This window comes from Pocillopora damicornis, chromosome 8, assembly GCF_964200805.1.
Source record: "Pocillopora damicornis chromosome 8, jaPocDami1.2, whole genome shotgun sequence".
Lineage (NCBI taxonomy): Eukaryota > Metazoa > Cnidaria > Anthozoa > Scleractinia > Pocilloporidae > Pocillopora > Pocillopora damicornis.
In genome coordinates this window covers 17,279,908-17,307,255 of record NC_142677.1, presented here as the reverse complement: position 1 = coordinate 17,307,255, position 27,348 = coordinate 17,279,908, and the positions used below count along the sequence as shown (strand labels likewise).

The window sequence follows — 27,348 nt, the reverse complement described above, 5'->3', positions numbered from 1 at the left end:
TACTTGGGTAGCCTGTGGGAGAGTTTAGCCGGTAACGACAGGCGCGTGCCAAGGAATTCCTTTGCGTGTCACCTCTGTGCCTGACAGATTTCGCCTTAGAACTCAATAGCTCAAAATGTTTCCATCGATAGATGTGCAAGATAACTGCTGCAGGAATGCAACTTGAAGGACACTCTGCATCTTCTGAAATCAACACCGAGTCCGTTAAGCGCGCCTCAAATGACAATTCTGAATGTTATCACTTCCTCCTCTTCTGATAAACAAAGCTTGTTTATGAATCTCGCAGACATATAATGCACGGTGCATATGAAAGAACGTGGAGTGGTGATACCCAAGGTGTAATGTCAGGAATGGCAAGGGGGTTGAATCTGGATAAGATTGCATTTAATTTTCGCTACTCAAGCGACAACGTTGCACGTTCGAACCCTTGGGCAAGAACACTTCTGAGCGGAGATTTCATTTTGATTGCTGAGTTTGCCGAGAATGAGGGACCAAAGCCAGTAGTAAGTTTGACAGACTACATAAACGCCTTCAATAGCCTCGATTACTTCCGGGTTATTCAACGAACTGCACAGTCATAAATTTTAAATGTAACAAGAACATACAGATTTATTTATTGTAGCGTGACTTGATCAGAATTTAAATCTCTAATTCTGTGTGTAGTTATGTTTGAATGATCGAGTAATTTGAACTAATTATTAGTGAAACGAGTTTGTATTAGATTTTCGGTGAGCAAAGTCACCTCTACATTTGATTGGAGGCCGATACCAAAAGGAGAAATTAGAAGCCAGTTACTAATCACGAGTAAAAGTAATTCAGTTGTTTAGTACCAAGATACAATCGATGTACATGTCTGTATGTTGAACAGCTCACCTTGGCCTGGATTTTTATTGGAAACAGGGTTGCTTGATTAAACCCTGAAGTTTGTAGACAGAAATCTATAGTATGATTATCATATTCCTAATTAATTATTAATATTATTCATTACTGTTATTATTATTATTTTTATTATGAACAATCAACAATTACACCAGGTAAATCTAAAGCTATCTTTTTAATTCTCACACTTTCATGCTTTACCTCTTTTCTTATTTTCACTATTCATCTTAATCAGCATTGTTCTACTTGCTATAGAATTCAACTGTCAACGCTTTGTACAGTAATTAACTGAAGATGACAGAAGTTTCTGTCAAAACATGTTTTGCAGACTCAAAAGTTTTGTCGCTTTCTTTAAATTCTTGACTTGCCTGCTAATATCAAGAACCTATTATTAAATTATTACAACAAGAACTTGTTTGTCTTTTGTTTTCTTATTTCTTTCTGTGTATCTCTTCAGATGACAATTCCCAAGAATGCTGGAGAAAATTTTGACGTGAATGCCTTTGCTGTTCATGTAATGTCAGTAGATTATACTCAATCCAGGTATGGTGAGATGACACTTTTCATCAATTAAAAGTAAAAGTGTTCAACTTTGTGAGTTTCAGATGATTGACCATGTGGCTTATTATTCACCTATTTTTTCTCATTATTTTAGTTGTGTAAATTCATTTTGTTCAATTTCTTTTTTGTGAAGATTTATGTGGTCGAATCATACACTTCTTCCTTCGATGACACTTGCTGGATTCATTAAATTATATATATATATATATATTTGATACTGAATTTGAAATATTGAAATATTACTTTTACTTATAAATCTCTGTTTCAGGGGCAGCAACTTTTCCATTGTTGAAGACACTCAGCTGTTTTTAACAGAGAGAAAAGATGGAATTTATGCCTATGTAAGCTTTACAGCAGAGTTTTATTCCCTTGATTTCTTCTTGAGTCTCATTATTTTGTTGTGGGGTAAACATTTTACCAGGTTGTGTTATATTTCATAGGTTCACCATTTTACTCTTTATGATATTCATGCTCGAGGTTTTGTAAGGCCCTACTGCATGTGCTACATTTCGCATTGCAAAAGGTATTTATTATCGTTGTTGTTAATGAGTTGAAAGTAGAAGGCAGAGGAAGAAATTGTATTTTGGCAGGTTAGCACCAATCGGAACTGGGAAATGGTTACAGCACAAATTTCTTTGACTGTGTTTCAATCATTGTACAATTTTCCATCAGTAATTATGGCAAAATCATTGAGGTATATGTAGCTGGCAGTTTAAGATGAATGAAAAGCTGGGGGTTTTGGCAGGCTATCTGTCCTAATTGACGGCTCTGATTATTAAGTAACAAGTAGTTTATAAAATTATTGATAAAGTTCCTAGATTTAGTACTTTCAAATGTATATTGTATTACAAAGTGATATCAGCCAATAATCTAGCTCAAATCTGAAGTCTGGGTCACCTGCTTGAGTCTGTGAACCTATGCACTTAATGGGTTGAAAACAAATATCCAGAGTTACAATCATTATGACTGTCTATCATTATTGAAATGGGTGTATGGAGAAGAACCTCAAATAACTTCTGACTGGTAGACTGCAAAAAGTCTCTTCAAATCTCCAGTTTTTTCAGAGCATTTGATGTTACATTCCAGAGGTTATATAAGAAGGGTTTCTTTTCCATCCATACTTTCATTTTTTCAGCTTTCACGGTGAACATTTATGCTCATGTTTACTTACTTAATCACTGGTTTGTTTTTCCTTTTTTGCAGAAAAATGTTTTCTTTTCTTGACAGTTTCATGGATGAATTTACCAAGGTGAAGTCTCGGTCCATTTTGAGTTGAACTAATGCCAAACATATTTCTTTTTGGATATAATGAATCTCTTCTACCAGATTTCTTGATTTAATGATTGAAGAATTTAATTAATATTTACGATTTTTTTAAGGTGTCCAAGTTATTTAGGCATGGTAACAGAATAACGTTCCTAAGAGACCTAGAAGAACGATTGTGTGATGTTTTAGAGTTAAAGGAAAAAATTATCTGTAAGTTTCAATTGTGTAGTAATGATCCAATTTAGTGTAGCTGTACTGTGGAGGTTTAATTTTTTTCCTTTGGTTTGACCACTGAATTATCAGAAATACCATCAAAGAAATTTGCACAGCAAGTATTTCCCAATTTTTGAGTGGAATTACGAACCTAATTATTACCTGAATCAATTCCATGTTCAAGATTTTCCCAAAAGGTTCCAGGGAACTTCCTGGAGCACCAGGGGTATTTTAACTGACCAGTACCCAGTCTTCTGTGTAATCTGACAAAATAATGTAGGCTGCATGATAACAAGGCTCCCTATCTGGTATCTTTATTTGCCTTTTAGGTTCAAGCTCATTGATAGCTTTACCTATGTACAGTGTAAGAGGAAGAGTGTTCACTTAGACTGGGGTCTTGATTAGTACCTTCTCACTTAATTTGGATCACTTAAGCTGGATTGACAGGCTAACACATTTCCACAAAAACTAAAGAAATTAAAAATTTGTTGTAAATCATTGCAGCAAGCTTTGAGACACCTTTAAGAACAACACTATCATTTACCTGGGCAGTGTGTAGCAAGTGTAGTTAATTTCAAATCTTCTCTTGTTTTAGTGGAAAATTCCTTCTCCAGTTGTCTTCTTGGTCAGAAATGGAAGGTAATGTGTCAGAGAATTAAAATCTTATTGAATTAGTTATTTTTGGTTAGTAGCCACACATATAACATTGTGAGCCATTCTGCTCCAATTCAATTCATTATCTTTTTTGAAGATAAGATTTCTTGAAACTTTTGGACCACAGGTTACCCAAATGACTGGAAAATCAGAGAAGAAGGTGAATGCTGAATATGAGTTGATATTGACTGAGACCAAAAAGTTGATAGAAGTTCTAAGACCACATATAGTGGTAAGTGGATTTCAAGCCTAAGATGGACTCTATTTTTTTTATTCTTATAAGTGTTAGTGCTTAATTTTTCATTTTGTATACATACTTTCAAACCTTTATTACATGGTCACCCATGGGGAATGGCAGGGTGACTGCCTGACTCAGGTTTATTGGTTGATACACATCCCACACAATAGGGGTAAATAAATATAAAAAAGATTTAAAAATGCCACTTTATGCCACAATTGGCCATTTAATTAACAAAACTGTGCTCAAAAATACTACTAACTCTGATTGCAAGAGAGTTGAACATCGATATCATTTTACTTGAAAGATTAATGTTCGTTTTATTTGAGTGGTTCTACTTTAAGAGACTGTTTAATGCAGGTGGAACACAATACAAACAGGTCATGTTTGGTACTAGCTCAGATGTAGATACAACTGCTCAAAACTGAGGTGACTGCTTAATAGGGGTGAAAATTACAGTGATTACAGGGAAACAAATTAAGACTTTAACAACCAACCACTTAATACAGGGTGACTGCTTAATTGATATGGTGCTGCTTAATACAGGTTTGACTGTATTTAACATAATTGGATAAGGAAGAGTGCATTTTTTTTAAGGCAGGTAATTTAGTGTTAACAAGTGAGTTGAGAATATAAATTTGTCATTGTAAAGGGTAAAAAAGCTGGCATTTCAAGTGTCAGCCCTTCGTCAGAGCGATAGGGCTAATGCTTGAAATGTCAGCTCTTTTACCCTTTGCAGTGGCTAATTTCTGTTCTCAACTCAGTTGTTAACACTAAATTATCTGCTATACTCTCCCACTAACGCAGCACCACAGTTTCTTTAGAAACTTACCCCTTATTCATTTTTTTTATGGTTGCTTAAATTGTCTTTAAAAATACAGAATGACGCCAGGGTTGAACATCAATTTAAAAGGCTTGAAGACTTGGTCCAAGGAAGGACTCGTAGTTTCACTGTTGCTGATGGTTGTCTTGAAGTAAGACATGAATTTAGTGATCACAAATTGCCAACCCACAAGCCTACATTACGAAAAGGTACTTTTAAAGAAGATTTGTTTATTTAAAAGAGTGCTATATACCAGTCCTGTTTGTTCAGTAAATGCAAAAAGCACCATTCAGATGTGTGGTACATGAATATACTAAGGCTACAGACAGGTTCCCTGACTGACATGATATTATTTTTGGCAATTAGGCATTACAAGTTAGAGTAAATTAATTGTAATCATGGGTCAAGTGTACCTTGATAACATCCTGGTTACAAAAATAAAATGATATTAGTTATAGTAATTTTCATTATTTTGGTTATCAGCATCATCAGAGCTACCTTGTTTATTGATCAAGTGTGTGTGACCTTTGTTTCTTACAAGCTGATTGCATTTACTTGACACATTTTACAGCTGTCTCACTCCCAGATATCAAATATCTACTGAAAGGATACAAAGAACTGAATGTGAGTGCAGTTTATGATATTGATGGTAAAAAAGAGTAATGGCAAATACCTTCACCACCTCTTTAGGCAGTGAATGAAAAAAAAAGACATTATTATGAGCAGAAATAAAAATACTAAATATGTTTTTTTTAAATTTTAAAATGTGCTCTCATGGAATTAGACAGGTTGGTTTTAATGGGGGGGGGGGGGGGGAGAAGGGAGGTTTAATATGGATTGCAAAAAATGAGGTCCTTTAATTAACCATGCAGGATCAAGGTTTTGTCAAATAAATGAAAATAATAAATCCAAAGTTAAGCAGACTCATTATTTTCACCAGTCATAATAGGACCCTGTTAACTGGTTAGGGTCCAAAGGTGAATGTATTTGTACACGATGGCTCCATGATGTATATGTATTCATTATTCATTAAGAGTCATCCAAATTTTTTCTGTTTCATATGGTGATCACAGATTTCATGATTTTGTTTTACAGCTAAAGCCTAGGTCCTGTTTGCCCACTTATCTTAATAGTATGAAACAATTACGGTAAGCTAGTGAGGGAAATTTAGTATTACATTTGTGTAGTTTCCAATTAACTGTCTAAAATTCAAAACCAATGTAATCACTTCAGCCAATTATAACAAAGGATAACACCATCATTGGTCAATGAGAACTCAAAGTAAAAACAGGAAAGCTACCAAAAGCATGGGAAAATGCTCTTTTTCTTGTCATTTGCTTTCATTGCCATCAAATTGATACATTGTCTTCTTTTCGTGCATAATTGAAATCATGGTGATTTTTCTCCCGAGACTGAATGGGGAGCATGGTTATAGAACTTTTAATTATTGTTTTGACCAAAGCGAAACGTGATCGGTTTATGCAAACCATCGGTACACCTTGATACTGTTGGTTGAGAAACCTTGTCCCGGTGTTCTTGCACAATGAGGGGGGGGCGGGGTAACTTCAGGTGGGGTAAAGTCACCCAGACTGGGGGGCAAAGTGTTTTGGGGCAACATGACGATGGGGTTACCATTTTTTCTTGATAAAAGTATATTTGTTTACATAAACATTTTTAGAGAAAAACACGCTGGAGTAGAATTGCTAATTTCTCGTAAGTTAAAGCCTTACACAATTCCCTTGTCATGCCATTTACACTGGCAACTTTCGTTAGTGACAAGTTTTACCTGGACAAATTTCCTTATATGGTATGTCAGTTCTCCATTTTGGGTTTTTTTTATCACTTCCGATTGAAACCTCTCAAGGTGAATTTTCTAGTACTTTTTAGGCGCGTGAGTGTTTGCAAGTTGTTGGGGGTACTACGTGAATTTTTATGTGTTATGACTTTCAGACATTTACATGACCTGTGTGAGTGGGGAGCAAAAGAAGGACTCAGCAGACTTCGACGTGTTTTTAAGGTAACTGAAGATCAACCAAAGAAACGATCCTCGCAGGAAGACTGTAATTTAAGCAATTACAGGAGAGAAACCAGAGAGAACTTTAGGCTTCGACAGCATTCGAATCCAGGCCTCCTAGATACTAATTAGGCGCTGTTACCAAATGGGTTACCAAGCTAGAAGTTGGGAGAGAGGCAAATTTTAGGGGGTTCTTCTTTGCTTTAAATCCGGGAATCTCAATTCTCTGAACTTCATCATGATCATCATCATGATCATCATCATCATCAAGATCATCATCATCATCATCATCATCATCATTTCTTTATTTGGCAAGTAAGTTAAAAAATGGCAACTTTACAGCTGATGTGGAACTACTATATTATAAAATAAGAGATAAATAAACGTACAATAAGATAAATAAACCTGGAGTTAAGTCTTAAGTAAGAAACAGAATGAATATAAGTATAAATGTGTCATAATATATCAGAAATAGTAGAAATTTGAATTCTTTTTTTCTTCGTGGTTGTGCATTCTAGATCATCTTTCTGGACATTCTTGTGAGCCACTCGCTATACAGTTCCAGGGCTTTTCATGCACCAAAACTTCTGTCAACTATATTCCTTTCAAATGTTTGATTCACTTCTCGTATTTTTGCGTTCATACATTCCTAGCATTACAACAGAGAAACTGCCGCACTGTTAATTGAAAAGACGGAAACAAGCCATCTTGGTGAGCATTTAATTGGTATTTAAACAAAATTAATAACCCTTCGAAAGGATTCTTTGTACATTTTAGTAGCGCATTTTCAACTGAAAAAACCGAGGTACTACTAACTGCATTTGTTTTGCCTTCTTTCGCTCTGTTAAAGCGCGTTTTGATTGAGTGTCGTAACATCAGAACCAAAGTAATCGCTAAGACCAATCAGAGGAAAGGAAAATATTACATAGAGCCAATGAAAATACAAAGTGAGGAGGATGGTTCAAGATTTGTAGACCAATCAAATGGCGAAGTAAAGCAAATCCAAAACCATCTCGGATTATTAACGACGCTCAATTTAATACTACTTTATTAGTGTAAGAAACTATCACCACCCTCTCAACCAATCAGATTCAAAACTTAAACCATTTGCGACCTCTTCACTCTTCAAGTCTGTCTATGCGCGTTTACTTTGAGTTTTAACTGGTTCCTTGTGATATGTACCTTCGCTTTGAACGCCGCTGACCGCCAATCAAAATACAATGGGTTTAGTTTAAAAACTCAGTCGTCTAACCTCGGCAACTTAATATTATGAGAGCACTTAACTTGTCACATCATCTTGCATTCATACCTTGAAAAGTTTTAAAACCACAACCACTACGAGCAAATCTTGCTCCATTTATAGTGTCAAATGATGAACACTGGTATTATCTGCTTTGGGTCTCCTGTCATTATAGATCGCTTTCCCGCTCTTCTGACCATTGGCCGCAGTGTAGTATCTAACGTTCTTCGAAACATCGACATGTAAGTTTGTAACGTACAGTAATTTAGTCCCTCCATCGTAATTTGACCTTTCAATAGTTAAACAAGGGAACGCGAAGCGAGCGCGAGAGCGCACGAGCAACTGTTGAGTGTGAAGAGGAAAACAATAATACTTCTTTCTTCGCCTTCTTCTATCGTGCGTTGACGTTTGTTAACCCTTTACACCTTAATATCAGTATGCATATTCTCCATACTGTTCATCATACATTTCTTAAGGTGCTGACGAGGAGAATTTGTTTAAAAATCAATAGCTGCTTTAGTTGGTGATCATTTCCTTTATTCTTGTGACCTCTATGTGTGATTCAGGGGTGATATGTAAGGAGAAAGTAGATGTTAGTCACTCTTAGGTGTGAAGGGGTTGAATATCCTACGGCTCAATTTCAATATATACATTAATTTCATTATAATTAGTTTGTTAGAAAAAACCTTAGCTGACTTTTAGCTACTGTTAAACCAGAGATAGAAGTAAAACTCGATAATAACCTTTCGTTCAGTCTAATATCCATTTTATCTCGCCTTTGTGTATAAACTGTAGGAAGTGTGTGGACAGCTGCACGACCAGTCGCTCCCCCATAGATACTCCAAGTCAAGAGTGTCTTACAAGAAAGTCGTCGGTATGAATTGTTTTTCTTTGTTTATAACATAATTTAACAGCTACAAAGCAACATCTTCTTCTTGCCTCAAGATGAGTGTTAAGCCTTTATCTCATACTAACGATGAACAACTAACTTCGCTTCGCAATTTATTAAATTTTCCAGAAAAAGGTGACGAGAAAAAGTAGTTTCATCAGCTGAGAGATGGTGTTTTATAATGAGATAACAACAATTTCTCTCCACTAATTTGCAACTTGAAAATGGATAGCATTGAGAGAAGAGAATTACTTCTTTGATCATGGGAGTTACTATCAATGTTTATAACTACAATTAATATAGCCGCTTTGGACTACTCGTGCGCAGATAACTTAGCCTATAATCGTTTTAAACGAACTTAAATTTGTGTTCCGATTTTTTGATCACTCAAATGCTCCAATCACTCCTTAAAGATACAGAACGACGTATTTTGCTTTTTACTAGGGGAAGCACTTTTGGATTTGGTTCTTTTTACTAAACCCATTCTAAGTTTCCACAATAGAAGGTTCCTACCCAGTCTCTTGTGACCATCGGTCATCTTTTTCTCCCACGGACTCGGGGGGACGCAACGGAGACGTGAACACACGAAAATTGAAATAAACTATGGAAGAAATACAGAGTGGCACTCAGAATCAAATATCTCTTTCAAACCCTCCCTTTTACAATTGTTAAATGCTGTTTGCCTCGTGCGTTCTTTTCCATATCGAGGATTGACTTTACCTCTCCACTTCATTTTTATTTCAGTGTGGTAGCTTAGAAAGTATGCACAGCCTGGATTCTTTTCAGTCCTGTGTCGAGGACGAGTTCGAAGGATCCTCGAAGTCAAGTGATGGAATCCTTTCACCATTTACACCATCGTGAGTCTAAATGATTTCTTTCTTGTTTCAGGTCATATCTTTTTGTTCCATTATTTTGGCACAGCGGAGGCGAGCGAAGACGGTTGTGACGGCATGAAACCGTTAGCGCCCTGCATCACGATTTGCAAAGTCGTGATCGCTAAATTTGTATCTGTATTTTTATTTGCGATATTTAGACAGGCTGGCCCAGTTCAGCTCAGGACAGGTTTAAATAGGGGCCTTTGTAAACAGTAACAAGGTCAGACAACAACACCGGGAGCAACGTTCCCTACTCCTTGAAAGAAGTGTGTGGATTCTTTAACATCCCTGCTAACCAGTACAAAGAAGAGACAGGAGAAAAGGCCGGCGGCTTACTTAAAATTTCAAATTTTGGTGGTTTTTTCCTAATGATCTTACTGTAAGCTGGTTTAATGCCTGTGCGACGTGTTGCGCCAGAAGAAAACCTTATGTTCCGAAGACAAATATTTTCGCATAAATCTTCGAAGTATCAAGATGCCAGTTGTCGCCTGGTTGCTGCTACTTGCCTTTACAATCTACGTACACGAAAAGTAACAGCTCATTAATTTCAAGCACTTATGGAATCTATTTCAATTTTGTCTCATGCTCTTTTCAGCTCTTCATTCCATGCTGATTTGCAAGGAGGAGAAAGAAATGAAATTTTCAGTAACAGTACCTCTGAATCTCTTCTTGCGGATGACAGTGACGTGATGTCCACTCATTCGGATACAACTCTCACGAGAGCGACCGTTGAGACTGTGTCTCTGGCGGATTACGCTTTAATGGGGGAAGAGTTTCCGTCAAATCTGAGTGGGTCTCCTCTCAGTAGACCAGCAAGTGCTACCACTGAAACAAACGTTGGGATGTATTTCAGTCAACTCAGAGGAAAGAGTTTAAGTTTAGAGAGTTTGGCGACGTCGCCGGATTCAAAGGGTGGCCACCAGAGAAAAAGGAAAAAACTGGATTTATCGGTTTTGCAGATTCAAAATTCACCATCGCCGCCGAAAACTGAGAGGGTTCCGATTGTCAACACCTCGAATGTTCCCTTCAGAAATGCAAATGTGAAAAGTAACTTGTTTGGAAAGAATTCGGTTAGGAGAGTTAAAAGCTTGGATACCCCACGAACGTCCGTGTGCAGTGGAGAAGAAAAAGTGCTTCAAAAAAGATCGCGTTATAACATAAGGTTAGAATGCCATTATTATCTTCTGGTTGTCCTTCATCAATTAATTGTTTGCATTATATCTGAGCAATAGCCTTAGCAATCAAACTTGTCGTTTCGAACGCTCAATGTCATTATCGTCGAACGTAAGAAAGACCAAAGTGAGAGACCAAATATTCAAACTCAACTGAACGGACCACAGTATATGCGTGCGGGACTCTTTTTTTTCTATATATGTATCTGCGTTCTCAGCCTTTATTTACCTTTATGAATAATTCACTCTTCCATCCTTGTATATACCCAGATCCACAAGGTTAATTTCTTTTACATTCGAAAATGTTACATGAAATCGTCTGATTCACCTGTAACTTTTTTATTGGTTAGTTTGCTATTGAAAAGCTTTAATCCTTATTGTGACGAAAATTGTGGTAGAAAACTCTTAACCAGCAATTTTTCTCCTTAACCCTTAACTCCCGTGGGTGACCAAGACAAAATTTCTCTTCACAATATCAAGCAGACAAGTGATGAGAATAAAGAAAAATATTAATTAGGGGATTATGAGTTAATCCAATGCCAAATTCTCTAAACTAACATTACAAGAACTATATGGCAGAAAGTAAGGAGAATTACTAATGAGATCTTGAAAGTTAAAGGGTTAACAATTTCCATTCTCAGTTCTTCTCCATGCCAATTTTTGAACAAGACTCGTTCACAAAATGGCTTGTCAGGTGTTTAAAGCGACCTCAGTAGACTTCAAACGTATTTCGATTGGCTTTTTGTATTTGCCAAAACCAAAACTGGAACAAAAACAATCTCATTAGCAGCCAGTGAGAACTCAAACTAACAACAAGCAGACAGTCTTAAGCGCGGGAAAACGCGGGTGACTAAGTCGCGATTGGTTTCAGTTTTGCATCTGATTGGTTGAGAGGATGACGTCAGTTTTCTTGTTCAATCACAGAGCTGGGTAAAGGAAAACTAAAACAATCGTAAACTGCTTTCGAATTTCAATTGAAAATTGATCCAATTGTGACTTAAGTGTGATCTGATTTGTAATTTGTAAAGATTGTTAAATAATATAAATTGATGTGTTTTCTTCCAGACCCGAAATGATTCGACTCAGGTGTTTTGCAGAAGAAGTTTCCCAGCCGCTAGCATCGTACACAGGTAAAGTTACACGATTTTATTTGTACGTACGACGACACTGAGCAGTTTGTAATCAGTAAATTTTTCTTGGTCGTCAAAAAGGTTTTGTTTGAGTCATTGAAAAGCGTGGGATCGCTGCACATTATAACAGGGCTTGCTAATTTCCACATTGAGCTCAGACCAGGCGGTAGGATTTGACGGACTTGCTTCCTACAATCCTTTTGGAGAATGTGCCATTAAATCATGTCTTTCACCCTCCTCTGTCCCAGCATTGACAGCCGTTGATCAGGTGGCAAACCCATCTGCCATGCTCTTTATCATCAGCCCTCCTCCATCTTTCCTCTGGCTGCCCCCTGTTTCTCTTCCGCTGTGATACCTATGTTCGAGTAATGCGCAAGTTTGGTTGGTTGAATTCGCAGTACCTGCCCTTTCCATCGGAAATTTTACTTAGTTTTGTGTAACACACAGCCTGTATACACCCTGCTGGTGTCAAACACCATATTTTGAGAAGGAAAAAGAAATACGGTTTTTGTTTTGGCGTCTAAGTGGCACAAGATATCTCAAGCCATTCTCAAACTCAATGCCGCACGCTCACACAATGATCACCGCTGTATAATAAATTCAATGAATTTTTGAACCAGACACAATTCATAATGTATTGGTACTAGGTTTGAAACCCATCACTGCAAAATATGCGGCACAAACTTAGACTGGTAATCTGTCATGTTACAATCTTGTTCTTTCAGGTTCTAACTTATTATCCTTGCGAAACAACTTGAGTTTTTGTATTCACTTGCTGTACGCTCTTCTTTGTGGACGACCAGTGGTGGTCTTTGCCGAACCGAAGAATGAAAGGTTTGTTTATTCCACACTAACTTTGATTGAAGGGGGTAAGTTTCTAAAGAAATTATAGTGCTGCGTCAATAGGAGAGTATAACAGGGTAATTTAGTGTTATCAACTGAGGTGATAATGTAAATTGGCTGCCGTAAAGAGTTTAAAAGCTGACGTGTCGAGCGTTAGCCCTTTGGAGGGGCAATTGATTGACATTAGAGTGGTTTAGCAAGGGGACGGGGACGTCATTTCAGAACGGCGCGCGCAGCAAAAATGTCGATAAAAAACTGGGTCGAGAACGCCGTCGCGTTGTGTTGAAAAGTGATTTAGCAGTCATTGCAACGAGAATCATCACCTTGGCTTTATAAAGATCGCCATAACCTTTAAATTTTCGGTTTTATAGACCACTCTAAAGACAACGAAATGATCTTCTTTGAGAATTATGTAACAAGCGCAAGCAGAGGATAGTTATAGATACGGCAAGTAAGTTGATAACTATGAGTCTACATGGGCGATTAAACTTTGAAACTAGTCCATTTCAGTTTAGTCTCAAGTCTGCTGATTCATCTATTAAATTTTGAAGCCCACTAAATAGTCTTTTTTGCTATGATTTGTGTCACTGTTATTTCGTTTCGTGCTACTAGATTTCAGCAGTACTCGTTTTTCTTCATAATTTTGTAAAGGATAATTTGGAAATTGTCGTCGTTTTCCCCCTTGTTTACTGATTCTTCTTCTCAATTATGACAGTACATCCCTTTTGAGCACCACCTTCTTAGAGTTGAAATACATTTTGAACGGAATTATCAGAAGTTATGGCGAAACCATGTAGAAATCAGGCGACCCATGCAACGATGAAGTTGTCTACGATGAGTTCCTGTTTATTCGTGAAAGAATGAAATTAACTCAAACTAGTCACCAACTAAACGGTTAGACTAAGGAGTAAGACTTCGTTCCTGTTTTATTATTTTTTTTCGTTTTTGTTTAATTTAATTATTTTTTTAAACGAATGAAGTCGTTCAAGACTGAATCAAATTAATAGATTTAGAAAGCCGTGCCGAAATCAAGTTGATTGTCATTTTATTTCGAAGCGAGAGCATGACTTTCTTGTCTTAGTTTTCACCGATCAAAAATTTCAAACATTGAAAAGTGCATACCTGAGTTATTCTCAATTTTCTTCAATCACGGTAAAAACGACAATAACAACAAATAACACTGAATAATACAGTAGGTAAGCGTCGTGATATTTCATTTTGATAAACTTCAACGTGAAGCAAGTTTAATTTATTGATGAATTGATTCATGATAAAATTAACAGCGTCCCATTCTTAGAGTTTCCATACAGGATTAAAGAAATGTATCAAAGAAGAGCCCTTTCGCTGTTTTAAGCCTTGCTCAAATACAAGTATACTGAGTCCTAAAATCTTGGATCCGGCGCTTGCCAACTATTGTGTTTCTTTTCGGGAATTCAGCACAAATGAAGCGGTAAATTTTCCAAAAATACACCGAATAAACCAAAGGAAGGGATCAGGTTATCCTGGAAATGAGTTCTGAAATAATTCCAAACAGCATTATCTCGTTTATAAGCGCAAAATTTACGCAAATCGCAGGCGTTTTGATCGCGACGGGAAAACCAGCGTTATGACGTCCTGAACTTGTTGGGGAGAACGGCAACGCTAACACCGGAAGTCGAAATAGAGTCGTGTCCTGACTATCCGCGCGCTTTCCCGTTCTGAAATGACGTTCCCGTCCTCTTGCTAAATCACTCTATTGTCTAAAGTGCTTGACTCTTTGCCGTCAGCCTTCAATTTATCTCATGAATTCAAAGGTGATAGTATGTGAAAAATCGTCTGAATTTCTGCCAGTTATTCACTAAGTATTCTAGTAGAAATAAGATAAGATTAGTTGTTAACAGAGTTTCGAAAAACCAGAACCAAAGTGATTGCCACGGGATTTCAGAACAAAGATCTCAAAGTAAAGACAGTAAAACTGACTGAAGCGCGGGGAAGTATGGGTGACAAAGTCGCGATTGATTTTAATTTTGTATCTGATTGGTTAAGAGAGGTGCGAGTTTTCTCAACTAGTCGCAGAGCGTAGTAAAGCAAAAACAGAGAAAACTGGATTATTTGCGTCGCTTATCTTGAAATTTCTCCTTGGGAAATTTAAGCGATTGGTCACTGAACTATAACCCTTAAGATCTGGCCAACAACTCTTCCTTTTACGTGTCGCTCATTTCATTGTATAGGTTGATACGGAGAATCGTGACTGAGAACTAAAGACAACACCTCCAGCTGATGAATGTTTATATTCTCATCGACTGTTTGTAGACTAATATGTTGATTTTTTGAGGAGAAAGTAAATGTTGGTTACCGCGGGGAGTTGAACGGTTAAATGGCACTAATGACTTTTCTTGTGGCTTTCGCGACATATCAACCATTCACCTTACCTGATGCATGCAAACATTCCTAACGTGATCAGATGTCAAAACAACTGCATAAGAAGCACACAATGCATAACGAGTTTCTGTGTAAACTTGAACGAACAGGCTTAGTATCTGCAGCAATGGCCAAAAGATTCCTAGGTTTTAGTTTGAACTGCACGACAGAGTTGCGTCATACTATGTAATCCTGTATTTAGCGTATTATGAAAGTCTATTTTATTTAGTGACAGGTGCTTAATGTACTTCTCTGTGTTTTCTTTCTTAGGGAAGCGCGAATTGTCATCTCTGCTTTGTGGATGTTTGTACCAGAAAATATGAGGTCGGTCTTCATCTTTGATGACCCAGTGATAACCCTCTAGAGTCATTGGGAGCTTAAGCACAAAAGTTTTGAGACACAGACGGCAGCTGCAAATAAAAAGTTTTGATTACTGGTGCCATTAAACCATTTCGATCAGCACAATTCTATTTAAAATGCTAAAACGTTGACCTTACGTTCGATACGTTGGCGTCAAAGCGCGCAAGAATTAGTTTTATTCTTCAACCGGTTGCCTCCCGCTTCTCAAAAACGTTTCTGCTTAAGTTCTAGGATAAGAAAGCATGAAAATCACCAAAACCGATTTGAAATGTGGGAGTCAATTTTTTTTTTATTTCTAGTCATGGAAAGGTCGTGGATCCCTGGCGAACCAAACCTTTACAGATTGCTGACCTTGCATGGCAAGTAACAAGTGCTTCATTTGGTGCAATTACATGTTTGTTGAACAGCAGTAGGGAAATATGTAGGCTATTTTATGAAATCATGATAGATAAACAGACTCTGACGAGATCAGATATTTTGTGTTCTTTTCTGAGCGATATGTATATTACCCCGTCCCCAGATAATAACACAAATTGGGTTAATTCATTTAGTTTTGATTTATTTCTAAAATATTTATTTTTTCTGGGTCACGAACAGGTTAAAACTTGTTGGCCTCGCAAAGAGTAAGCATTTCAACATGATTCCCAAATCTGTGAAGGTAAAGATTGCCAATAAGATAACATTTATTTCGAGTTATCGTTTACCTTATCGTCAACCTCGCGCGTTTTAATTTTTACAGCACGCATTACACGCGCAAAAAGGATAAAAGCCTAAGAGGATTTATCTCTACCTTTTTAAAATACTTTTCCCCCTCCTTGAGAAGAATTCAATTCGCGATCATTCAACTCTAAATGCGTTTTTCTTTTGATCTCGTTTAGACCTCTAAATGTCGCTTTCGACTTACAGGAAGGTTAGGCACTGACCCCAAATTTTCAGCTCTTTGTGTACTTGGGGAGATAGCGCAAATCAACTGTAGATAAGTCGAGTTTGTGATTCCTCAATAGCAATATTTGCTTTTCAGAGGTTTGTTTCTGTTCTCGACCTTGAAACAGATCGTATTGTTACGCCGCAGTATAAGGTAAGTATGATTGATTCCAAGAAAATAATCCGTTGGCTGAAATAAAATTAAAAAATTATACTGATATAAGGCCGGAACTGACTTAGATCTAACGACCAGTGACGTTACTCCGAGTGTGAGATGTAAAAATTGTCTCGTTCCTTGATGAACGCTATTCAAATCTTAGAGAGTTTTTCTTCTACGATCATCACCTCCCTGAATGCGGTCCTTGTGGTTAAAATTCCTCAGCCATTTTCGGTTTGTTCATCGTCATTAGTGAATCACTAAGAGACTGGTTACATCTTTATTATTAACAATAAATAAAGCCATCTGTGTTATATTAACAGGGATGTTATATTCGTCCAATGTGCAATATTAACAACATGTGGCCAGTAAGTAATACTCAGATTTGCCTTCATATTAGGGTAGTAATGTATATGACGGGGGGTCTATCTTAACAGAGCTATTTTCAATTCAGTTGAGTTCTCATGGGATTGGTCTGCTTCACCTTGCTTTGTGATTGGTCACGCCAACCTCTCAACCCATAAGATACAAAATTAAAACCAATCGCGTCTTGGTTACTTGTATTTTTCCCGCGCTTCAGGTAGTTTGCCCGTTTTATTTACTTTGAGTCATCATTGGCTACTTGAGATGTTTCCTTCAGTTTTGATTGACTGTTGTGATTACATTGTTCTGAGTTTCACGACCTCGATCAAAATGCGCCCTTATGGGTGATCTAATCCGTTCTATACAGCTCGTAATGACATCCACCTTTGTTGTGAGTGGTGGTGTTTGCTTTGTGCACAAAATGCAGAGTGATCTCTCTAGAGTGTCCCTCCCTACCCCCCTCTCTCTCCTTGCTCAACATAAAGTGGAGCACACAGAATTAACTTTCCTTCTTTGTTTACTTTTCAGTCAAATGCAGCGTTAGTGGCATTTGTCCATAGGTAACTATATTTGTTTATAACTGAAGATTTCTTGTTGGTGTCACCTTTACTTTTGTTTGATCTTCGCTGAAGCGATAAATCATTTTATTTGAGTAACGCACAGTTTTATTAGAACTATAATTAATCAGAGATTAAGAGATGCGTTCGAAACACTAGTCAAACAACTTCAAGCTAACTATTGAACGACAAAACTACCCAAGATTCCAAGTTCTCTCCTAAAACTTAATTTGGAAATGTTGTCATTTGGTGTTCGCCCCTGCTGGGGGCGGCCGAATTGGTGTCCCAAGACTGGTCCTTGTCCCAAAAAATCTCGCTCAAGTCTGTACTAGGAATGCGTTCTCTTTCGTCGAGCGCAATTACAGTCAGACGTGCAGTAAACAAAAATCGTTTCACTACTAAAGAAATTTGCTTTTTAAAGTAATTTTCCTTTTTGAGAGTAGTCCCTCTATGGACTGTTGTCAGTAACAGTTTTAGTGAATTCATCATTAGAATCACGACAGGAATCATTGTTTATCAGTCGAAGTTCAGAAGTCTGGTTCGTGGAAACTGAGTTGTCAGTGTGACTATCACATAAGTAATTGGTTATAAGAGTCTGAAATTGTGATTGGCCAGTTTTCACAACGACTGACTCGTCAGTCACTGCCTATGATAAAATCCTTTTTCGGGGCTACGTACACTCGAACGATCACATTGCACAATCGAATGTTACTTCTGGGTTATAATCATTTGAGTTAGCATCACACTATTGTAGTTGGTGCAGCTAAACTGATTCGTGCACTGGTTTCGAACGTTGCTCTTTCAGCGTCTTCTTGGAGTTAGCGAACAAGGCTTACGTATATTACTTTGCTTATTGCCTCGGAGGACTCCAGTGGTGTTGCTGCAAGAGGTATATATTTACATGTGAAACGTTTACACCTAAGTCATGTCGTTAATTTATATTGCCAGCTGTGCCTACTCTTCAGTGTACCGTGCTTCTTCTTTGCCGCTTTATCCTCACACTCCTACTCTATTTTACTCATTGAACAGCAATCAGCAGTCACAGTCTGGACAGGCGATCGCTGATGTGGTGAGGAGTAGTTGTTACGAAGTGACGATTAAATTTATTCATTAGAAAGATAGACAGCCTTGCATATGTCTACGTTATAAGTCTCTACTCTCTCATGTTTTTTTTTTTTTTTTTGCTAAAAAGACGTTGGGTTTTAGTTATGTTCCGTAGTTGAATGCAGGATTCTTAAAGTTTATGCGAATTCTGTCGTCATTTCTTATTCAGGAATTTTTAGTCAGTCCTAAGCTATAAAGTGCGCATGTCGTGCATTGTATCGGGAAGCCTGTTTTTACACATCGGTTAAGTATGACTTTATTTCATTTTATCTTATCTTTTCATAGGATGGTCCTGGGGTGCTGAGCAGACTTAGAGTACATTTTTCAGACGCCAAAATAGTTCAGGTGAACTAACAAAAGATTAGATTTTGGGGTGCATTTGTACCATGTTCAAGGAGGGAGGGAGTTGAAGAGTTCGTTTCACAGAACAAACGAACGAGCAAATGAACAGAAAAACAGACAAACGCATGAACCCTTTAACCCCCGGAAATGGTTAACATGTAACTTCTCCCTACAGCATCCATACATTATCCAGCAGAAAAGTAAGGAAAATATTCAAACTTATCAGGTTGAAGTTGCTATCTTGATCTAACAACAAATTCTTATTACTAATTTACAAGGAAATGTGTAGTGGTTAGAGGGGGGAAATAAACAATCAGATCTTGGGAGTTAAAGGGTTAAAACGAACAAATAGACATAAAATAACTACGATGAAATTTACAATACGTGCGATGAACGGTTTCATATCTAGTTTCTGTCATTGCTTATTCAAAGCAGAACAACAACCAGTCAGACATCACAATTTTAGTGTTATTATATGTTTCTAGTCAGCATTTTAGATTTAAGCGCTATATTCAGTACATTATTAAAGCAGTTTTGAACCTTCTGTTATATCCATTCGAATTTTATTCTAATCGGCGCCCGTTGCTGTTTTTCAGTATTTCACTGAACTCATCAAGCAACAACAGATTGATTACTTTAATAATCTTTCAGCGGATCAAGGTAAATCTTAACACTAAATTAGCCGTCGGGCAGAATAATGACACTTACCATATGGGTGTAGACTTATTCATGGAAAGGGGTTATCCACCTTTTACAATAGGGGGGGGGGGAGGGGAAGGAAGAAAAAGGCAAGACAAAGGCCGATCCGGTTAAGAGGTGGACTCACATCACTTCCGTACCCTTTCCGTTTTCCATCGCACTGAGCAAATACAAGTACTTTCTATCAGGCTTGGATGTTACGATGATTCATCACAGTCTCCCTCACTCCCCCGTCCTACCCTTCCCTAGTATTTTTTCAGATTTCTCAGACAGAGGCATTGTGAGTGTATAAGAACAGCTGGGGGGAAGGATCCCGGGGTGTCCGTGCCTCCCCCCCCCCCCCCACACACACACCCCCTTTTTGTTCTAAGAAAAACGCGGCATGGAGGTTGATATGAAAATCTGGTGAGTACCCTTTGTTTGACACAGTGTGACCCCCTTACGCCCCTGGAGCGAGGTGAGGGTGTCTTGTTTCAGAACATATAAATAGACTTGGTTGAGGTTTGTATCCGTAGTCCACTGCGCTAATCGTAAAGCCATTGAGAGTAGAGAGTGCCTGGTTTTGATGGATTAGAGTAGGTTACATGTTTATGAGCTTTCACAAAGGAGAGAGTCATGCAATTTTAGGCACACAAACGCAAAGGATAGAGCCCAGGCCGTTGAATGTAAATTTAGCCAATTTCAATTGGTTAACATGAAATTACATTTAATTGGCCTAAGCGCGGTATTTTCTTTAAAAAATGATTTTTTGAATTAATTTCTTGTAGATTTTGTCGGAGAGATAACACTTACTCCAGAATCAGGTAAGTTTTTAATGCTCTACTTCTCATTAAACTCTTGCTCAACAGGGTGCATTCCCGTTAAAACCTGAATTTTCTGCTTTTCAGTCTTAATCATGCCATCCCTTTTATTTTACCTCAAAGGTTAAACTCACATGATTTGAGTATTTCTTATCATTAGCAGGTTATAATAAACTATTTACTCCATTCATAGCTGAATAAAAAAATAGCTGTTGATAACAACACGCACAATGGTTGTAATTATCTTTTTTTTTTTTCACAGATTCTGCTTCGGAGAGGAGATCATTACTGATCTGCACTGATCCGTCTAAGTGTATTATATTACGTAATTCGAAGCCCCAGGAGTCCACATGAATTTCAAACTCAGTTTCAGTTCAAAAATCGTACTAGGTCCGTAAGTTGTTTTTTTCCCCACAGGTTGTTATTTTTCTCCCATTTCTTTCATGATCTTAGTCGCTTGGCTTTGCCCCTTGAAGGCGTTGAACCTTAAGCTACTTGCTGCATGATTTTTTAAGCATAATTTGTGGTTTTACAAAGCGAAAAATTTCTGCGGTTTTCGAACTGACTTACTGTTTTGCACGAAACATGCAGAAAACAGAAAAATGCGTTGTGATTAATAGCTCCAAACGAAAAGCTGTCTTATAAAATAATGACCTACTGGGTCTAATTATCAATTAGCTCTACAGGAGTGCTTTTTTCGTATGAAAACTATTTCGATCAACCGGCAAAACTTGGTTTGGTGCCTTTCTATTATCTCGTGCTTTTTTTTGTACATTCATGAATGCTTTGATAAATTATTGTAGATATTAGGTAGAATTTTTAATTTTTTAAAATATCTTTTTATACTTAAATTATGAAAATCCTATATTCTTAGTTCAGAAAGCTAAAAGATAAATGATTACCGAAGAGAATATGTAATAATATCTTTGAAAAGTAAATTTGTGTAAAATGACGTGCCCTTCGATTATAAACCCTTCCTCTAGTCGTTTACGGTCAGTTTACTATCATTACCCGGGCCGAGGCACAAAGGACGCATGTACCACGCGATGGAATGGAAATGGATGAGGAATGTCGTTCAACTGCTGCGCTGTCAACAAAATAGAAACATGACGATTTTAGATATATGAAAATTCACATATTTGCACTGCGGTGGAAAGATGAAATTAGAAGATCCTCGCAGCTAAGAACACTACTGAAACGAGTAGTTGTAAAATAGAAACTTATTAAATTAAAAGATTGGACCGTCGTAAAAATTATCTCCGTAAGAAAAGATCGAACTTGAAGAATAAATTCAATCAAATAAAAGATATTCCAAAGCTGTTTTATCAGAGTAAGTTATTTTTTAGGGCTTTTAAACTCGAGGGATATGGTTTCCAGCTAGAAAATGTTCACGTACCGGCAGAGTTGCTCGGAGTTTTTAATGGAGAATGACTAGGTGCTGCAATGGTTGTCAGCTGGACAACTGACGTAATGCCCCGATCAATTCGAAGCTTCAACATCTCTCTAAGGGCATTTGATTGTCGTCCGTGCTCAGGGGGGTGAGTAGTTTGAACCTTACTTAGGTGTGGTGGGGAATTTGGATCGGAAGTGTCAAGTCTTTCCATCGGAAAACGCTCTTGTTTTATCTTTTCATATGAGAGTTCACATTCGCGAGCGGATGGCTCAGAAGAAAAGACCAACAAGGTCTAAGATTTGAAGCTTGGCGAGACAAATAAATTGACGATCAAGAAGTAGAAACGGTCGCTGGTAATGCCTTTTACCAAAAAATGACCATGAAATCCAGGGGACGGAAAATTTTGACGTACCAATCTTCAGAAGTTTAAATGCTTTAGGTTGGAGGATGTTGAAGCCTCAAATTGATCGACACATAAGATTGGTTTTCTCTAGATCCTTTGAAGATCGTCGAAGAGAGGGGTGGTCTTAAAACCCGGGATTTTTAACCCGGGATTAAGGCCGATTTGGGAGGGTTTAGTCCCTTGATTTTATTCTCTTGGCACAATGAATAAAGTGACTTCTCGGTATCATGAGCTACAAAAAAAGAGGATCATTACAAGAGACGTTTGAAATGATACTGTACGGTCTAACCTCTCCACAGCAGAAAGAGGAGTAGAGTAAAAGGCCGTTGAGTATGGCGTGACGGTGACGGCCGCCCATAGTTGAAGCGGGTGCGAATAGTTACTGCTTTCTTTCCAAAGGGCAAAGACATTTATCATGCTTACTGCAGGATGTAAATTCATAACAGTCGCGTAACATTTACACACGACCTGGACGTAATCACATGGCGTTATGGTCCATTTTTTAAATCCTTTATCATGATGTAAACTCGTAACAGGCGCCTAACATTTACACACAAACTGGAACGTAATCTCATGGTGTTGTCCAATTTTTTTTCAGCTTCACGGACTATCATCTTTTCTTAAATATGGAGCTGCGCTGGCGCACGCCTTGTTTGCAACAAGTTTCAGTTATCAAAGTTCTTTTTTTTTTTTCACTCCCAAAGCCTTTGCTCTAAATCCTTTTTGAATGTTCTTTTAAGCCTTAAGTTTGTTCCCCCCCCCCTTTAAAAATTAATAAAATTTCAGCTTGAGAACGTTTATTGCTCATAGCTCAATATGATCACCATGGATAGTGAAGTCAGATTGCAGGGTCAAACACTCGTCCAAACAGCTGGAGAAAAACAGTCAATACTTGGAATCCTTTTATAAGATCCTGTAGAAATTTCAAATGAAAAGTAAGGAAACTTGGCTCCTGGTATTGAATTTATTGTTTGGGCTACACACCTTTTCATACAAGAAATTTATTTGAAGACAAAATGACATTACACTAAAAAAATTAAAGTGTGGATCAAATACTATGTACAAATATTTAACACAACAAAACGAGCCTTTCTGATTATACAATATGTAAATTTTCGCATTGTCTTATAAATTACATGTATATCTCAACAATACCCTGAATACCTCAAATACTTTGTTTACTGTAGAGGACCAATAAAAAAATATGATCAGAACATATGAACAAACCAAAAAAATCATGACCCAACTTGCCAAACCAAAGCTGCTTAGTCTAGATTTGTTTTCTCTTCCAAACTCAAGATAATTGCAGTTTTCTCAGTTTGGCAAAACAATTCCATTACTTGTGGCAGTGACAGGAAGCAGATTTGGTGATGTTCACCAATTTTAAATCAGTATATTAGTGGGGGGGGGGGTAATGAAACTATATTACAATGGAAGGCACTTACTCAAAAAACTGTCAGAAGTATGAAATTTAGAATATTTCTTTTATGGGGGATAGATCTTCAACAACCTCGGACCCCATAGTAGTTTAAGAAAATTGTACCAAGCTAGAGAGTGACTTTCCAACTGCAGTTTCTGGAATTTCTAACAAACTTTCCCAGGCCATGATTATTGCTCGTGGCATGGTCAGTACATGAAGAGAGATATTTGCTTGTATCACAAAAAATATCCTTGTTGCAGATGAAGGAACAAGGTCTTTTGCAAGATCCATACAACTATACAGAGTCTCATATCATAACCACCATTATTAAGTAAAAAATAAAGCATGCATTTTTTGACCTCTTACATGTCCTCACATTGAATCATCTTCATTGTTGTCATTGCAATATAAACAATTAAAGTTACTTTGCAAGTCATTTCACATCTTCATATTAAATAGTTTTTTTTTGTTGTTGTATGCATAGTGAAGACAAATGGCTAAAAGTCATCATCAAAGTCCTGTTTCCAGTTGACACTGTCCCTTTTATTGTCTGTGTTGACATGTGATCCATTACTTGGGGTAAACGGACCAAGCCCCATTGACCTGAGATGGGCATCATGCATTTTCTTTGCACGCCGTGTCCTTGCAGACATTTCCCTGTTTGCGATTTGAGGCGCTGCAATTAAAGGAACACTTCTGTATTAATTGAGTAACTGATAAGTCCTACAAAAGGTGAATTTTTCAGTTGTGTATTCATACACTTGCCAAGCCTTTGAACAAGAGTAAGACAGAGGTTCACTTTGCCATGCAACTTCAAAGTTAACTGCTTTACACTTGTAAATCACTGTTGTTATCATGTAAACTTTTATTTCTTTTTTTTTATGATCACAAGATCAAGCTTGACCTCACTCCTGTTCAAAGGCCTGGCAGCTATGCCCAAAATTGTGAATGGATTTCTACCCTCCTACGAGACATCACACCTGGGTTTGAACTTCATATGACCAATTTTTCCAGAAGAAAAAGATGACAGTTCACAAACCAGTACATACACATGATTTGTTACAAGTCATTAATCATAGCATACCTCCAGCCATCCGCAGTTTGCTGTTCAAGAGATTTTTCTTCTGTACCATATCAAATTCATCTGGTTTAGGAGTGTGTCTTGTGTCTAGGATGTCATCAGGTTGGTCAACCGTCGAGGTGCCATGATTACCTTGAATGACCTTGGGGTGATCTGAGTATGAGAAGTTTCCTCGACTTGCAATACTCCATGATTTATGATCTGAATAAGTAGAAGAGGTAATCAGGTCACTACATGTAGAGTATAACACAACATGTAGATATCCTTTGTAACAGGAGCTTGGAAAATTCATATAACTTTTCAGATACAGATACAGCTGCCTTGATTACAATCTTCTTGTTACTCTGAAGCAACATTTGGTTTACAAAATTCTAATTTGACAATCTGTGGTTTGTGGACATGTTTCCTTGTTTGATTCTCTGATATTGGAACAAATTCAAAATTTTACAAAATTTGAGGGTACCATAATTTATAGTTGAATGCTCACACTTGTATGGATCTGTCACTTTAACCCTTTCATTTTAAATCTTCCAGTAAAATGACAGTTACTTGTAAAAGCTTCTATTTATCAAAGGTTTATGTTCACAGTTTATTTACCTTTGATAATACTGGTGTTTGGGTACAAAATTACCAAATTCCACAAAGTAACATGTAATTTTGGGTGAATGACAAACCACAAGTAAATATGCTGTAATTTCTACAACTATCAAAAATAACTTCAAGACTTTAGCAGTGCAAATTTACCTATGTGTTGCAACTATCTAGTTACAAATTTAATGTTTCAACTTTTTTAATGAAGAATTTTCTCCTTTATTGATGAGAATTTATAAAAATTTGTTATCTTAATAAAATTGTGATTGCCTGATAGAGAGCCCTGACATATGTAGAGAGATATACCATATACCAATAAAGCAGTTTTGAAAAACAAATTTTCACTTTATATCATTGCCATATTCCTCATTTATAACTTGGTTGATTGACAGAAGAATTTCAACACTGAATTTTATAACTCAACATCAGAGAATTAAAATCAATGAATTAGGCTCAAGGTATTTCAATTCATACCAGCAATGATCGCAAAATTCCATAATACATGAAAAAAGTGTATTTACTGAAAAATTAAGATGTGATCTACACCATACAAAATCACCACGTTATCAGAATCCAAAGCTGGAAATTGAAAAAAATTCAAACAAGTCAAATAATGCCAAAAGCTAAGCCCTAATCATATTGTATTTGTATGCTTTCTTAAATTAAAATACATCTTTACATTCCTCAGTTTCCAACGTAAACAGAGTAGTTACAAGACCAAATAGCATCAATAAACATGAAGTAAATTTGCCCAAATCTACCTATGAACGGGACTGGTGAATTTATGTTTACCACAGACACCTGACGTTAACATAAAATCGACTTTGGCACAGTCGGTGTTAAAGTGGTTTCTTACGCCGAGAAAACTGAATACTTTTAGTAGACATCTAGTGGCTAGTAACTGGGTGAAGAACGTAATATAAAATCATCATCAAATTAAAAATGTAAACTTTATTGCTCCTACCGTTACTATGGCTATGAAAGTCTTCGTTAGTGTCATGGCCCTTGTTCAAAATTGAAGTATTCGCTTCGCCCGTTCCTTGAAAATAAAATTACACCAAAAGTTAGTAAGAAACAAGAAATGGTGTCTTGCACAACTCTACCGGTATGTCCTGGAGTAACCTTCGGCTTAAGTACAATTAGGGCTCTGCCAACTAACAAAAACACCGTAACATCTTTTCTCAAGAGACGCGAAAAATTCCGTTCCGCGATTACTTAGGAGGTCATTACGAACAATAATCTTTCAAAAGGAATGCACGATTAAACTTACCACTCAAACCTCCGTGCCTGGAATAATACGACGTTGAAGATTTGCTTGTGTTTAATATGGTTCCTTTCTTTCCCGCCTGGCTGACATGAACATTTTTGCGAATACTCCACACATCATCTAGTTCGCAACCTGCGAAAACGTTAAGAAAGAAATACATTGCGAAAGCATTAAGCGATGAAAGATCTTGTTAATAGAACAGTAGTATAAACAGACACGAAAATCATCAACAATCACTTTACCGCGAATATATTCTTACCTGGCGAACTACGGGTATCTTTGGTTTTTAGAAACTTATTCTTAGGTTGTAAAGCCCGCTCTATGCTATCTTCATGATCACTGTCGGTGCTGCTGCTCCAAGGATCAACTTTCTTGTTTTTTCCAGAGTACAGAAATTTATTTGGTCGACCACCTGGTAGAAAACAGCGCAAATTATCATAAATTTCGAGATAAATCTGGCCTCTTATCCAGTGAGGCCCTACTGAAAAAATTATTCAGCTCTTACCGTCAAAGTTTTGGTCGCCTGACTGACCAAATCCCCGTCCTGTCGAGGACATAATTTCTCCTCATCGTGTTTTCGCTGATTGTAGTGAAGGAGGCATGAAGGTGAAGAGCGTTCGCAAATTAAAACTCATGTTTCGTTTCCAGGCCCTTCGCTATGTAAACATAGATAACGTGACCCATTCTAAT

At 37.3% G+C, this 27,348-nt stretch overlaps 2 protein-coding genes across 3 annotated transcripts; one reads left to right on the top strand and one right to left on the bottom strand.

The window, feature by feature from the left end:
- Positions 1–4: 4 nt before the first annotated feature.
- On the top strand, positions 5–21,823 carry LOC113685795 (guanine nucleotide exchange protein smcr8a). 2 transcript variants are annotated; one of them, XM_089213810.1, is made up of 31 exons: positions 5–503; positions 1,337–1,422; positions 1,709–1,781; positions 1,881–1,963; positions 2,644–2,689; positions 2,820–2,916; positions 3,515–3,558; positions 3,701–3,805; positions 4,693–4,843; positions 5,206–5,258; positions 5,730–5,782; positions 6,585–6,651; positions 7,302–7,359; positions 8,064–8,130; positions 8,684–8,762; positions 9,522–9,634; positions 10,248–10,814; positions 11,890–11,954; positions 12,680–12,788; positions 15,468–15,521; positions 15,857–15,916; positions 16,155–16,215; positions 16,579–16,635; positions 16,962–17,006; positions 17,530–17,561; positions 18,364–18,447; positions 18,588–18,627; positions 18,948–19,007; positions 19,601–19,664; positions 20,471–20,506; positions 20,766–21,823. In XM_089213810.1, the coding sequence occupies exons 1-31, from the start codon at positions 294–296 to the stop codon at positions 20,855–20,857; spliced, it is 2,811 nt and encodes a 936-aa protein (XP_089069936.1). In that variant the 5' UTR covers positions 5–293; the 3' UTR covers positions 20,858–21,823. The 2 variants fall into 2 exon arrangements, with proteins under 2 accessions (XP_089069936.1, XP_089069937.1); XM_089213811.1 differs by lacking the exon at positions 16,579–16,635.
- A 1,426-nt stretch (positions 21,824–23,249) lies between these two features.
- LOC113685806 (uncharacterized) lies at positions 23,250–27,317 on the bottom strand. The gene is made up of 6 exons (XM_027203365.2): positions 27,164–27,317; positions 26,918–27,070; positions 26,662–26,790; positions 26,356–26,430; positions 24,804–25,001; positions 23,250–24,395 (listed from the first exon to the last, which is right to left on the bottom strand). The coding sequence occupies exons 1-6, from the start codon at positions 27,213–27,215 to the stop codon at positions 24,217–24,219; spliced, it is 786 nt and encodes a 261-aa protein (XP_027059166.2). The 5' UTR covers positions 27,216–27,317; the 3' UTR covers positions 23,250–24,216.
- Positions 27,318–27,348: the final 31 nt, after the last annotated feature.